General features: G+C 43.2%; 1 protein-coding gene across 7 annotated transcripts in view; it reads left to right on the forward strand.

Moving 5' to 3' along the window:
* The window catches only part of ARHGEF11 (Rho guanine nucleotide exchange factor 11), a 4,318,379-nt gene that overhangs the window by 547,924 nt on the left and 3,755,618 nt on the right, over nt 1-14,837 (forward strand). For all 7 annotated transcript variants that reach the window (XM_044059024.1, XM_044059020.1, XM_044059026.1 and 4 more), the window contains one exon: nt 4,108-4,202. In XM_044059024.1, coding sequence (XP_043914959.1) covers nt 4,108-4,202 — 95 coding nt within the window. The remainder of the gene's footprint in view (nt 1-4,107; nt 4,203-14,837) is intronic.

Consider the following 14,837-nt stretch of genomic DNA (forward strand, 5'->3'; position numbering starts at 1 on the left):
CCTTTTCCAATTTTGTTAACTCCTCATCCTGGTCCAGGCAACCGTGGTTCTTCCTTCTTTTGGAAATAACCAGGGGTGATTACCACAAGCTTAGTCACAGGCTGCATATACTCAGACAAGAGCAGTGGTGTTTGATACACCACTATTGACTTGTCTGGATGATAGGGTCTTGATTCCCTTTAGAGGCACCTGTTCACTAAGGACATGCAGCAGATACTGTTGGAGGCAAGAAAGCCTACTATACTAGAAAAAGAAAATCATATTTTAATCCTTTTAATCATATGTTTCTCAGTGTTAGGCCCTACCTACTGTCCTTATTTTCTATTTAGTTCAGTGGTATCCAGCCTTGTTGTATTGTAGTTTGGCTGTGCTTATTTGTGGCTATGAATTGGTTGGTTTCAGGGATTTCTTGGTTGTGACCCTTTTTGGTTCTTTTGAAAGGCCTGCATAACTTAGTGCTCTTACAGGGGTTAAGCTTTCCCTGATGGGTGGGACTTGGCAATCTCTTACCACAGAGTGCCAGAGGAGAGGATTTTGAGCATTGGAAAGCTGCTAGTGTGGGTGAGTTTGTGCAGCACAGAACCCATATGCCACTGTCACTGAGGCAGGGTGAAATTCGAAAATCTACTGTTGCAGGTAAGTAGGACTTGTGCAACTGTACAGTTTTTGCTTGTAATATTGAACTTTGTAGAGTTCTAAACTATTAAACTGTGTAATGTTGAAGATGTATGCTTTATGTAAAGATCTATTGTTTTACATTTTGAGAATTGTTGTGCATGTCTTTGTTATGCTGTGCTCAGATTTGTTTGTTTTTTTTGTGTATTATTGTATGTCGCTTGCTCTGGCAAAAGGCTCATTTAGTGGCTGAAAAGGGTCTTTCACCAGTTGTCACCCATTAAGCAAACAGTAAACTAGCTAACTAAGTAAATAAATTCTGAAATATTTGCTGCAGTGATTTTACTGTTTGCTGTCTTGATAGACAAGACCACTGAATTATGATCGGATTTGACCAGAAACTAAGGTGTGGTACATGTGGTGTAGAAGGTTGTCACATTGGGTAGAGAAGATGTAGGAATATTAGGACCTTTAGTTGGTAGGTTATCTTTTTGTTCTAGGGATTTAGCATTTAGAACAAAGAATCTTTGGATAATACCCAGCATTAGTAGTGTAGGTATCCCAGTTAATAGTTAGATAATTGTAGTCCCAACATGGTCTTTTATGTTTTTAAGGCAATTTAGCTGACACATTTAGAAATTTGTTTATGTTCATCAGGAGAAATGGAGGGTCTTCTGTAGCATTCTGTAAAGTGATAATTTGTCTTTGGGTGATTTGGACCTCAAGAAGCTCAGTTTGTTGGTGTGTTAAGTTCTTTTTTTGTGATATTTTTGTTGTTAACCAGAAAATTGTTTTATATATATTAAGATATGTTGAACTGCATTCAGTTTTAAACATTTTATTAATAAAAATATTTGGGGAAAAAAAAGCTCAGTTTGTTGATAACAGGAAAATCTGTCTGGAGGTGGTGACTGACACGATTGTGCAATTATTATGCCTGAAGAAATTATTTTCGTACATAACTGCTAGCTGTAAGTTGTAATTTTAAGATGTTCATATTCATCACTGCTGCAGTAGTTTTAGCTATGTGGGCAATATCCTGTCAAGAACATAACCCTTATAGCTAAGGGTACTGCAGCAGTCATCAGTCAAACTTGTAGTGTAGTAGTAAGTTTATTTACACAGCTGTATTTTGTAAGTTGAAGTTGTGTGCCTTTGAAGGTTTAGTGTTGCTAGACTTGAAGATGGGTGACCAGTGAAATTTTTGCATCATTTAAATTAGGAGTTGCTTGCGTGTCCTTTGACGCATTGAGTTGTACCTAAGTGCTATTCATGTATTTGTTATTGGTATATTTGTATGTTTTCCATACCTGCTTTAGTAACTGATTTTGCTCTGAGTGTTAGTGGTACAGCTGTATTTGTTCCATTGTTAGTGGTAGTGCTATCTTCACCATGTGTGACACTCCTAATCACAAGGCGATTTGTGTGACCCATACTTGAGACCAAATTCTTGATTTGAAGATTCTTCTTTGTGCTTCATTCCCTCCCAAGGACTTTAATTGTATGTTTGTTTTTTTTTAACCGACACAGTGTGAACATTTCTGCTATGTTAATATAATTATCTTTATTTGTATAATTATCATCATATTTGTTTAGCCATGAGTTGCAGAATGAGTATGTATTTTTTTAATAATCCAGGTTTTGTTTGAAGAAAGAATAACCTAGGGTAAAAACTTTATATACAGACTCTAGCATAATTGATATGTAGAACACTGAAAGGAAGATAAAATTATCAGATCTGTTCATTTCTTAGATTACTGTAATTAATGCCCCATCCCATATGAAACTCAGAAAAGTTCCTCTGTGTAGTGATGGGACTTTAAGATTATGCGTGTAGTAGAGGGATTCTACTTCACTGGTTTAAAAAAAGAAAAAAATTACATAGATTGTCCCATGACTCTGTTGACACGTGTAAGATATTTAAATTTAAATTTGTGATTTTTGCTGATATCAGATTTCAAGTGCTTTCCAAAAAGTTTAGACTCATGGAAACATTTTAAATTTGCTGGGTTGTGCTTCTAATTGGTTAAGAAAGGAAGGCTGTGTGACTTAAAGCCGAAAAGTAGTTCCTTTGCAGCTTTTTCGTGTTTCCCCTGAAGCGTGATGATCCAAGGAGTAAATGTCGTAATTACCATTCTGTGTGCCTGGGTGAAGTTTTTACATTGCAGCATTCAATCAGTAGGGCAGAGATTTATTAAAAAAAATAAATAAATAAAAAAAAAAAATAATTTGGAACTCTTTCTGAAAAGAACTATTTTTACATTTCGACTGAACTAAGGACCATTTGTTTACTAAACCTAAATGTTTACATGGTACAGTTTAGGATTTTTCAGAGTTAACTGTCACAGTCCAGGTGGCCTTGTTCCTTGCCTTAGATATTGACAGAGTTTTGTATTTCGTTACATACAAGTATGAAGGACTGATGTTGCATTTCTCAGGTACACGTTTTGTAAGCTGTGCCCTGCTGCTTGTCTACTGCATTTGCTTTTCATGTGTGGCAAGTCCTTTCGTACAGTTTAACAGCATAATTAGGTGGCCTTTTTTGCAGCATTCCAGTCTGTTCTCTGATTCCTTTCTTTCTGCTCTGCTCATGAAAAGCTCCACATTTTTTTAATTTCTGGTGGCTGTGTACTCCTTACCATGTGGACAGATGTCATACGCTTTAGGAGAACTAAAGACTTGTATGTAGGACTCTGAAGCTCTCATCCTCTTAGTGCAAGGAATGGACAAAGCCAAAAAAATAATTGGGGGGAGGGGGCAGAGCCCCAGATCAGGGATAACTTTAAATATTGCAGTCATTAACTTAGAAAGTTGATAAACTAATAGGTTTTTCATCACCATACATTTTCCAAAGAATATAAAGCATTAAACTCAAATGTCTGTCATTATTTAGTGACTTAAATGATACGTGTTTGTAAACCAGATAGGTTACTGGCCACACATTTTCTTTTCTGGGGCTACCAGGGATGATTTGCTTAATGTCACACCGCAGGCAAACAAGAGCTGTTATTTAAAAAAAAAAAAAATTTGAGCAACAGACCAAAAATATAGTGCTGCAGGTCTTAAATAAGAAGTTAACAGCTGTCAAAATTATTATTGAGATTAATAGATTTTTAAGAAAGCAGCTAAGCATTTGCTGTAGTTGAAGCACATTGTTTTCACGTATTGTACTTTGTAATTGAAGCGGGGATTGAGTCTTTCATTCTTTCTGCAAATTAATATACTTTTATTGTACTTCTGTTGTTTTCCCCGAGTATGATAAAAAAAAAAACAAAAAAAAAACCACTTGTACTCAGACAGCTTTGTTGTAATGATTTGTGGGGTGGAAGGAAACTTTACTAGATGGCACCAGATAAGACAATTTTGTACTCCACTCCCATTAATTTTGTTGGTCCTGGACTTGTATATTAGAGGAATTCAGTTTGCATTTTTGAGTTTGTTATGGCCATCACTCTTCAGTCTTCACAATCTTGGTCATTTTTTGTCCTGCAGGTTAGGCAGCCTTTCTCCGGGCTACTCTGTAAATGAAAAACGACTGCCAGTACCCAGTCACCAGCGACAGCCTTCAGATACCTCAGAGCCCACAGGTAACTTTGTATCTATAAGTAAATGTATGAAGAAATAGAGATATGACTGTACTCTTAAGTGTACTTTTGTCATTGCAATGTCGTTTTCCTGCCAACTGCATTGGTTTAAAAGGATAAATCCTTGACTAAGTTCAGTTTGTGGCTTGCGTTTTTCATAGAGCTGGCAGGGGAGTATAGGCATGCTTATCCTAGAGAGGAGAAAGAGAGAGAATGGGGTGCATGCAGCCACAAATGCTGCACGAAGGGTGGGGGCATCACTGGGCATGCTGGTCCTAGAGAGGAGAAAGGGTGAGAGCAGAGTGCAACCAGCCACAAACTCTGCACAGAGGGGGGTGGCATCATTGCGTTTCTCCTTGGAGGTGAGGGTGAGCTTTTTGCTCCCCAAGCCACTACTTATTGGTAACCTTCATTATAGAGTGTAAAGAGCATGCATTTCAAGGTGTAAAGGCATTGTGGGACCCTTCTTGGATGTGGATGGTCTGCCCCCCCACATGGTGAAATTAGGCTAGACAAATGTCCGTATCACCAGGATGCTGGTTAGAGCACAACCAACCCACATGGCTACCTGTATGATGGCTCCTCCTGATGTGTGTCAACCCTGTACTGTATTGGGATGATTCTTTAGTACGAGAAAGAAGTAGGCAGAGTCCGATTGAAGGCGGTTTGACATGGAGCCAGTAATTACCTAGAAAAAATGCCATTGTTTCATCTTCACAGTAACCTAATTGAGATGTGCAGCCCAGCCTGTGAACAAGCTTTTTAATGTAGAAGTAATGAGAACCAACTCAGGGTGGCTAGGGACCACCTTCATCTAAATCATGTATGCAAAACCTATTTTTCCCCCAGGGGTAAAGTTACCTGGCTCTTTGGTCTCTGAAGAGAAATTGAGGTTGCTGTTCTACTTTGTATCTCAAGAAAAACATTCTGAAAGACTTTCTAACCAAATTCTGAGACTGTTCTTGCTCAAACCCAGGTTAAACTATACCCCTAAATATGAACAAGCACGTATTCATACCTTACACCTCCTTACTCCCCCTTCTCCACTCACTTCCGTATATCATTCAAGATGTTCTTCGTGTTTCACTGTTGCAGTCATCACATTTGGGTTATCTGCTTCCAAGTAGCCCTCAGCCAGCCTGAATACCAGAGTCTTGGGATTTCTGCGTCGGATGCTGTCGCTTCTTCCATGACATCAGGTCATCAGAGGTATAAAACATGCAGCCAACGCCATTACATCAGTCTTTCCTGCCGTGTGGTGCCCGAAGCAGAAGCAGTTCACAAGTGCTGGTCGGCCGACTCCTGAAATTTTCATTTTCGAGTTTCAGATCTGAAGTCTTCTAAAAGATAAGTACCCCATTGGGAATCCTTTTTTCTTGCTCTAACTGATGTCAGAAAAAATTAATAATGGTCTTGCCTGTGGAAAGCAAGTACCTCATAGAGATTTTCATTCTTACTACGTCACCTGTTTAGGCCCAGACCACGATGTCCCTCGCTGTCGGTTTTGTACCTTGTTCAACCTCCGAACTCTTCGTCGGGCAATTTTTGTAGCTAAATACTTTCGCTCTCGATCTCCATACTCCGAAATGGCATCGGTAAGCCATCCGACTGCCGATCTTCTGAAAAAATGTAAGGATAAAGACAGAGACAGACCGCATAGGTTCAAAACTGTCGATGATGCTGCCATTAAGCTAGTCACCAGTCCACCGATACTCAGTAAGGCGCTTTTGCAGCCCCTGATACCCGCTTCAACAGATTCGCAGGCCTCTACTTAGACCCATTCGGAGTCCGGTATGCTGCGAGATGCTTCTTCGACTATGGAACCTGCGGATGTCTCTACCTTGGATGGGTCCAGAGCTGCTGTGCAGGCACCGGCTTCTGAGGGTGTATTCAGGCCTATATTAAACCGACTACTTCATTTCAAGCCAAAAATACTGAATTTCTCAGGCCTAAAGTTCGTGCTACGCCTAGGAAACCGACGACCAAAGCGCATTCTCTGGTCCACAGGCCTCAAAAACAAATGATTAGAATGGCTGAAGACCTTATTACCTTAATTAGGGGAAGTCAGCCTTCCCCCTCTGAGACCTAGAACTGATTTTCCTTCTGATTCTTCTGATCAGGAATCTGATACCTCTGTTCCTTCTGACTACCAGGACATACCCTTATCTACCTATGAGGATTCTGATGCAGAGGATTCCATTCGCTCTGCTTTCCCTCCAGAAGATTTTTCTTTTGGTGACACCCTGCATACCCTTAGGGAGCATTTCTACTGGAAAAGCCAGGACTACTCTCAGTCCAAAAAGAGACTCAGGGAATTTTTAAACCCGTCTCAGCACAGGCCTCTAGCTATCCCTCCTGTTCTGGAGATTGTAGATGATGTCGTCTTGGAATCCAGCCTTACCCCGGATACTTTGTCTCCAGCTCCCAGGAAACCTGACAGGCACTATAGAGTACCTGACTCTCACAAATTCCGTTTCAAGAATCCTACTGCGGAACCAGAGACCCTTTCCCAAAGACCAAAAGGCATTAAGGCTACTACTGCCAAGAATCCTACCCCTTCTGACAGGGATTCTAGGGCTTTAGACTGATGGGGTAAGAAGGTATACACCTCTGCTACTCTGGCCATTAGGGCTTTAAATTGCCAGTGTCATATGTTAAAGTATCAGTAGCATATTATGGGGCTAATTAAACAGAAAATTATGTTGATTCCTGACTGTGTATAACACAAAGATTTACAAGAGTTAATGCATTCTGCTGACCAAGTTGGTAAACATACTTTGCAGTGTGGTTTTGATGCTTTAGAAGCATCTTGCAGGGCTGCTGTCACTAGGACTGTTCTTAGAAGGCATGCTTGGCTTAAGGAACAAAACTTGCCAGATCATGTCAAAGCAAAATTACTGGATGCACCCTTAAAGCAAGAGTGCCTATTTGTCAGTAAAGCAGAAGTTGTTCTCAAAAGGATGGAGGAGAAAGCTAAATCTATGCAAACTGTTAGATTTCTTACAAGTACAGCCACCTAGATTCGGTAGGCATTGGCCTTCAAAGAACTGGTCCTTTCCAGTCCTTCTCAGTCCAAACCCAGGGACAGCAGACCCCCAAGACTTCAGTCTCAGGTTATGCACAGACCTAAGCAGTGGGGTGCTCCCATGTCAAAACAGGGAGTAGGAAGCCACCCCCCTATGGTAAACTTGCACAATGACTTATCCTTAACTCCCCCAAGCCTTGCTCAAGTACTTGCACCTTTAGGAGGAAAATTCGTCCTGCATGCAAAAAACTGGGAATACATTACCCAAGATAAATGGGGATGATGTCCTTCATGGATGCATCTGCAGTCATAACAAATGGGTTGTCCTGTCGTCAGGCAGCCCTTCGGTTGGCCGGATTCCAAAGTCTGGGTCCGGCTTCGGCTGATGTCGCACTTCACCCGACGTCATCTCTGCTGGTCTTTGGGTATAAAGGCATCAGCCGACGCCATTTTCCCCAGTTTTTCTTGCCGTGTGGCGCCCGAAGCAGAAGCTGTTCGCAAGTGCCGGTCGGTCAGATCCAGAGATTACTACTACCGAATACTACTTCGAAGACTTCTAAAAAGCTAAGTACCCCGTTGGGGACTCTTTCTTGCCTCAGCCGATGTCAGAAAAAGTCAATAACTGTTTAACTTGTGGGAAACAAATACCTCATAAAGATTTCCACTCTTACTGTCTGCCTTGCTTAGGCCCAGACCACGACGTAGCAGCCTGTTCGGCCTGTGCTTCCTTCAACCGACGAACGCTTAGGCGTCGGTCGGAGTTTGCTGAACAGTTTTTCGGCTCAGATTTTGCGTACATTATGCCGTCGGATCCTCCGACAACCCAAATTGTTAAAAAACGCAAAGAAAAAGACCGACACTCGCGGTTTCGGCCGAAACCACGGTTAAGCAAGCCGCGAGTGTCTCGGTTTCGGCCGAAACCGAGAAAACCGGTCAATCTATAGCCGAATCCATGACTACTACTGAGGCGCCTGCTACCTTAGTTGAATCGGCCTCAGAAATTCTGCCTACTACTGTGGTTCCTAGTGATTTATCAGACACCATCCCTTTGGATGTCTCTACTCCAGCACGTGGTGCTGCTAGGCCTCCTGCAGCCATGTCTATTAAGGCCTTTGCCAGGGCTAAAGCAGCCAAATCTGTTAAATCAGTGCCTGTTAAGCCCCCCTCACACAGGCCCACTTCAAGTTCACAAATGCTTACTCTGGCAGAGGATTTAATATCCTTAATTAGGGGATCCCAATCTCACCCAGACAGGGCCTCTCAGCCCCCTGAAAAGAGACCTAGAGCAGAGCCCCCCGAGCCAGTGTCCTCTGATGATTCTGCGGATGACTCAGACATTACAGACCAGCCAGAGGCTCCTTTTTCTACTTATGAAGATTCCGATGCTGAAGAATCCATTCCAGCTGCCTCTCCACCAGAGGAATTTTCCTTTGGGGAAACCTTACATGCCATGAGAGAACAATTCCAAAGGCAGGGACAAGATTTCTCAGATTCAAGAAAAAGGCTTAGGACTTTTCTGCACTTACCACAACATAGGCCCTTAGCTATACCTCCTGTACTGCCTGTTGTGGATGATGCATTTAATGATGTTTGCACTGCTCCTGATTCTTTACCTCCAGCCCCTGCCAAACCAGATAGATTTTACAGGGTGCCAGACACTCATCACCACCTATACAAGGCCCCACTTGCAGATCCCGAAACTATATCCCAGGGGCCTAAGGCAGTAGCCTCGACCTCAGCAAAAAACCCTATTCCTTCTGAAAGGGAATCCAGGTCCTTAGAGAGATGGGGGAAAAAAGTTTACACCTCTGCTACTCTCTCAGCTAGAGCTTTAAACTGTCAGTTTCATATGATCCAATACCAAGAGTTTATGCTTGATCAGTTAACTAAAAAGCTGTCCTCTGATGAATCCTTAGATAAGAAATATGTATTAGAAATGGTGAATAACATACAACAGGTTAGTAACCATTCCTTAAAATGTGGCTATGATGCACTGGAGGCTTCATTTAGATCAGCCATGACTGGCACAGTGATAAGAAGGCATGCATGGTTGAAAGAACAGGTCTTACCGGATCATGTTAAAGCAAAGCTGTTGGATGCTCCTATGGATAAGGCCAGTCTATTTGGTACACCTGCCCAGCAAGTAATGAAGAAAATGGAAGAAAAGGCAAAATCTGTACAAACAGTTAAAGATTTCTTACAGGTTCAGCCCCCAAGGTTTAGCAGGAACTGGCCTGCCAAAAATTGGTCCTTTCCAGACTCCACAAAATCCCAAAGGGGCAGGAATAGACGCTCTAGAGGCAGAAATCAATCCAGAGGAGGTGCCTACAGAGGACGACAGTGGCAAGGCAATAACCGAGGCACAGACACAACCACTGCCACTGCAACAGGACAATCACAGTGACTTGGCTCTGACACCACCTACCAGGGAGCAAATATCAGCACCTTTAGGCGGAAAGTTAGCCTTATTTTCGAAAAATTGGCACTATATCACAAAAGACAAGTGGATTTTGCAAACCATAGACCAAGGCTACCGGTTCCACTTCCACACCTTACCAGTAAAAAGAGGAATGCCAAACCTACCTCCAAATCAAAAAACAGAAGCTCTACAGCAGATAGCGAAATTAGCAAAGATGAGAGCTGTGGAAAGAGTACCAATAACAGAACAGGGCAAAGGATTCTACTCCAGACTCTTCCTAGTACCAAGAAAAGAGAAAAGTTGGAGACCTATTCTCGACCTGTCCGTCTTAAACACAAACATCATTGTCCCAAAATTCAAAATGCTGACACTACAGCAACTCCTTCCCATGCTGGGCAAGGAGTGTTGGCTGGTAACTCTAGATCTCAAGGAGGCATACCTGCACGTCCCCATTCGACCAAATTGCAGAAGATACCTCAGATTTCTTGCAGGATCAGAGCATTATCAATTCTCAGCATTGCCCTTTGGCTTATCTACTGCACCCAGAGTATTCACAAAATGCCTGGCATCAGTAATCGCTCACTGCAGACTACAGGAATCCAAATTTATCCATACCTGGACGACTGCCTGTTACAAGCGGACAACAAAAGCAAGCTGACAACAGATTTACAAAGGGTCATTTACTTGCTGTAAGCCCTGGGATACACAGTCAATTTACAAAAGTCAAGGCTGATACCATCCCAAACAAGAACATTCTTGGGCTGAATTGGACACAGTAAAACAAATGGCATTCCTAACTGCAGAAAAACAAAAAACTCCCTCTTTACTTCTTGGCATTAACAAAGCAGAACAAACTAACAGCAAGAAAAGTTCTGCAGGCCTTGGGCTTCATGGCATCATGCATAATCTTGGTCCCACATGCCAGACTGCATATGAGAAAGCTACAGTGGTACCTAAAGAATTTATGGTCTCAACACAGGCACAGCTTAGAAACCGAAATCCCACTAATCCCATGCCTAAAACAGGAGTTCCTATGGTGGGCTCAAGCATGCCAGTCAAACCCAGGCTTACCCTTCCACAACTTTCAAGCAAGCCAAACCATCACAACGGACGCCTCAGACCTAGGATGGGGGGCGCACATGCTGGACAAATGCATACAAGGATTGTGGACTCAAGACCAGCTGCATCTGCACATAAACCAAAAAGAAATGCTGGCAGTAAAACTGGCAATCCAAAATTCAGACCATTCCTCAAAGAAGGCCATTTGATGATAAGGACAGACAACACCACAGTCATGTGGTACATCAACAAACAGGGAGGCACTCATTTATACCCCCTATGCAGAATGACTTTGGACCTTTGGAATCTGGCTCTGAGCTACAACATCCAGTTACAGGCAATATTTGTGCCGGGAAAAGAGAACACCCTAGCAGACATGTTAAGCAGAACCACCTCGGATGCACACGAATGGATGCTACACCCGGACATCTTCAAGGCCATCACAAAGAAATGGGGAATGCCACAAATAGATCTATTCGCATCCCCACTCAATCACCAGCTCAAAAATTCTGCACAAGGACATTCCACCCACTTGCATGGAAGGTGGACTCTCTATCCTTCAGCTGGAAAGGCCTGACAGCATATGCATTTCCACCTCTTCCCTTGATGCACAAGGTACTACTGAAAATCAAAGAGGAACGTCCAAGGATAATCCTGATAGCTCGAATTGGCCAAGACAACACTGGTACCCATTGCTGAGGAGCATGTCTCGGGAGAGAATGTGGTCAATACCCCTGATGCCTTTGATGTTAACTCAGAACAACTACAACATCATGCATCCAAACCTAAAAACCTTGCAACTGACTGCCTGGAACATCACATAGCAGCAACTAACCCAGACCTTTCACAAAGGGTTAAAGACATTATCCTTGAAGCCCGCAGACCTTCAACAAGAAGGAACTATGCAGGAAAATGGAAAAGGTTTGTCATTTGGAGTACTGAAAGAGGAAAAGATGTGTCGAACATAGATATTGCTAACATTCTGGAGTACTTGGCATTGCTTCTACATACAGGCCTGTCCTATTCCTCCATCAAGATACATGCATCAGCTATTTCAGCAGAATACAGCTTCGATCCACCTGTCTTTTCGCATCCTCTACTCAGACAGTTCCTCAGAGGGATCAAGAATGTAAAACCTCCTAGGAAACCACCATTACCAGCATGGGACTTGAACTTTGTGCTAGAAAAGTTGACACTCCCTCCGTTTGAACCAGCAGCAACAGCAGATCTGCAACACCTGTCATGGAAAACTGCTTTCCTACTGGCAATTACTTCAGCAAGGAGGGTTTCAGAACTACAGGCCTTAATGGCAGTGCAACCCTTCCTAATCTTCCATCAAGATAGGGTGTCCATGAGAACTAATCCTACATTTATGCCTAAGGTGGTATCCAGAGTGTCTTTAAACCAGGCAATCCACCTACCTACCTTCTTTCCCAATCCACAGAACAGGGGGGAAAGACTGTTGCATACCTTGGATGTACATAGGCAGTTACGCTACTACCTGGACAGAACCAAAAGTAACAGAAAAACTGACCAGCTTTTAGTAGCCTATGCAACAGGAAGGGAAGGAAAAGCAATTTCCAAACAGACAATCTCCAAATGGATAGGAAATTGCATAAGATTCTGTTACTCTTACCATGGAAAACCAATTCCACAGAACATAAGACCTCATTCTACAAGGGCTACAGCCACTACCACAGCTTTCTTACGAGGAGTGGCAACCAAGAACATTATTGAGGCGGCTACTTGGACCTCCGTGCATACATTTGCCAAGCATTATAATTTACCTCTATACTCTAGATCCCGAGCAGGGTTTGCCACTGCTGTACTGCAAGGGATCCTAACTACACCATAATTTTTCTTCCTCCACCCCTAGTTTGGCTATGGTATTCTACCCATTTGTTATGACTGCAGATGCATCCTTGAAGGACATAGTACAGTTTTGTACCTACCATAAATGTAGATGTCCGAACTGGATAGCATCTGCAGTCAGGATTACCCACCCTCCTTCCCCTCTGTGGTACTCCTAGGGTGTTTACCCTCCTAATAGCTAGCTGGGGGGGAGTCTCTTATGGTGTATTTGTTTGTATATATGTACATACATGCTTATTTTTTGTGTGTGCCTTCTACTTTTTTTGGAAACATTGGCATTTATCCAAAATTTAGCCTTCCAAGAGGGCAACTGGCATCTGGGGCAAGAAACACTGAGGAAAATGGCGTCGGCTGATGCCTTTATACACGAAGACCAGCAGAGATGACGTCGGGTGAAGTGCGACATCAGCCGAAGCCTGACCCAGACTTTGGAATCCGGCCGACCGAAGGGCTGCCTGACGACAGGACAACCCATTTGTTATGACTGCAGATGCTATCCAGTTCGGACATCTACATTTATGGTAGGTACAAAACTGTACTTTCTTCATGTTTCACTGTTGCAGTCATCACATTTGGGTTATCTACTTGCAGTAGCCCTCAGTCAGCCTGATTAACAAAGCCTTGGGTCCTGCATCGGTTGCTGTCTCTTCTTCCATGATGTCAGGTCGTCAGGGGTATAAAACATGCAGCGGATGCCATTACATCAGTCTTTCTTGCCATGCAGTGCCCGAAGCAGAAGCATTTTGCAAGTGCCGGTCGGCCGACTCCTGAAGTTTTCGTTTTCGAGTTTCAGAACTGAAGTCTTCAAGTAAAAGCTAAGTACCCCGTTGGGGAAACTTTTTCTTGCTCTAAACTGATGTCAGTAAAAGTAAATAATTGCTTTTCTTGTGGAAAACAAATACCTCATAAAGATTTTCATTCGTACTGTATTCCTTGCCTAGGCCCTGACCACGAAGTACCTCGCTGTCAGTTTTGTGCCTTATTTAAACCAAGAGCTATCCGTCGTCGGTATATCTTCGCTTCTAAATATTTTGGTGCTCAGTTCAATTATCCAGATATGTCTTTGCTAAGCCATCCAACTACCGATATTCCGAAAAAACGCAAAGATAAAGACAGAGGCCGCCTAGGTCCAAAGCTGCCGACGCTTCTCCTAAGCCAGTCACCAGTTCGCCGGTACTGAGCTGAGGCACTTTCGCAGCCCCTGATACCCGCTACTTCAGATTCGCAGGCCTCTATTGAGACCCATTCAAAGTCCGGTATGCTGTGAGATGCTTCAATTGTGGAGCCTGCGGATGTCTCTACATTGGATAGGTCCGGAGCCACTGTGTAGGCACTGGCTTCTGAGGGTGTATTCAGGCCTACTGACTTGCATATTAAACTGACGCCATCTTCTTCTTCAAGGCCTAAAACTCGATCCATGCCTAGAAACTGATGCCCAGACCACATGATCAGGACTCTATGCCTAAAAAACAAATGATAAGAATGGCTGAAGACCTTATTACTTTTAATCAGGGGAAACCAACCCCCTCCCCTTCTAAGAGACCTAGGACAGAGTTTGCTTATGATACTTCTGACCAGGATTATGAAATTTCTGATGTTCATCGTGTTACCCTGCTGCAGTCATCACACTTGGGTTATCCTGCCGTCAGGCGGTCCCGCAGTCGGCCTGAGTTCCAAAGTCTTGGTCCGGCGTCGGTTGCTGTCGCTTCTTCCCTGACGTCAGTGCGGCAGGGGTATAGAAGAGGCATCCAACGCCATTTTCTTCAGTCTTTCTTGCCGCGCGGTGCCCGAAGCAGAAGCAGTTCGCAAGTGCCGGTCGGCCGACACCTGAGATTTTCGATTCGAGTTTCAGTCCGAAGTCTTCAATAAAGCTAAGTACCCCGTTTAGGAACCTTTTCTTGCCTCAGTCCGATGTCAGAAAAAGTTAGCAATTGCATTTCTTGTGGGAAGCAAATACCTCATAAGGACTTCCATTCTTATTGTATTCCTTGCCTAGGCCCAGACCACAACGTCACAGATTGTCGGTTTTGTGCTAGGTTTAATAAACGAACTATCAAACGCCGTTTTGACTTCGCACAACATTACTTTGGTAGGAAATTGAATTATATCATGTCGTCGGAGCAGCCAACGACCGGCATGCATAAAAAACGCAAGGATAAGGACAGGCAGCCTAGGAAAAAGCCAGACTCCGAGGCCTCTGCTGGGTCTGTCGCCAGTTCTCCGGTTTTCAGTGAGGTGCCTACGCAGCCCCTGACGATCACAG

The sequence above is a fragment of the Protopterus annectens genome, chromosome 17.part0 (genome assembly GCF_019279795.1).
Source record: "Protopterus annectens isolate FY-2018-M chromosome 17.part0, PAN1.0, whole genome shotgun sequence".
NCBI classification, from domain to species: Eukaryota; Metazoa; Chordata; order Ceratodontiformes; family Protopteridae; genus Protopterus; species Protopterus annectens.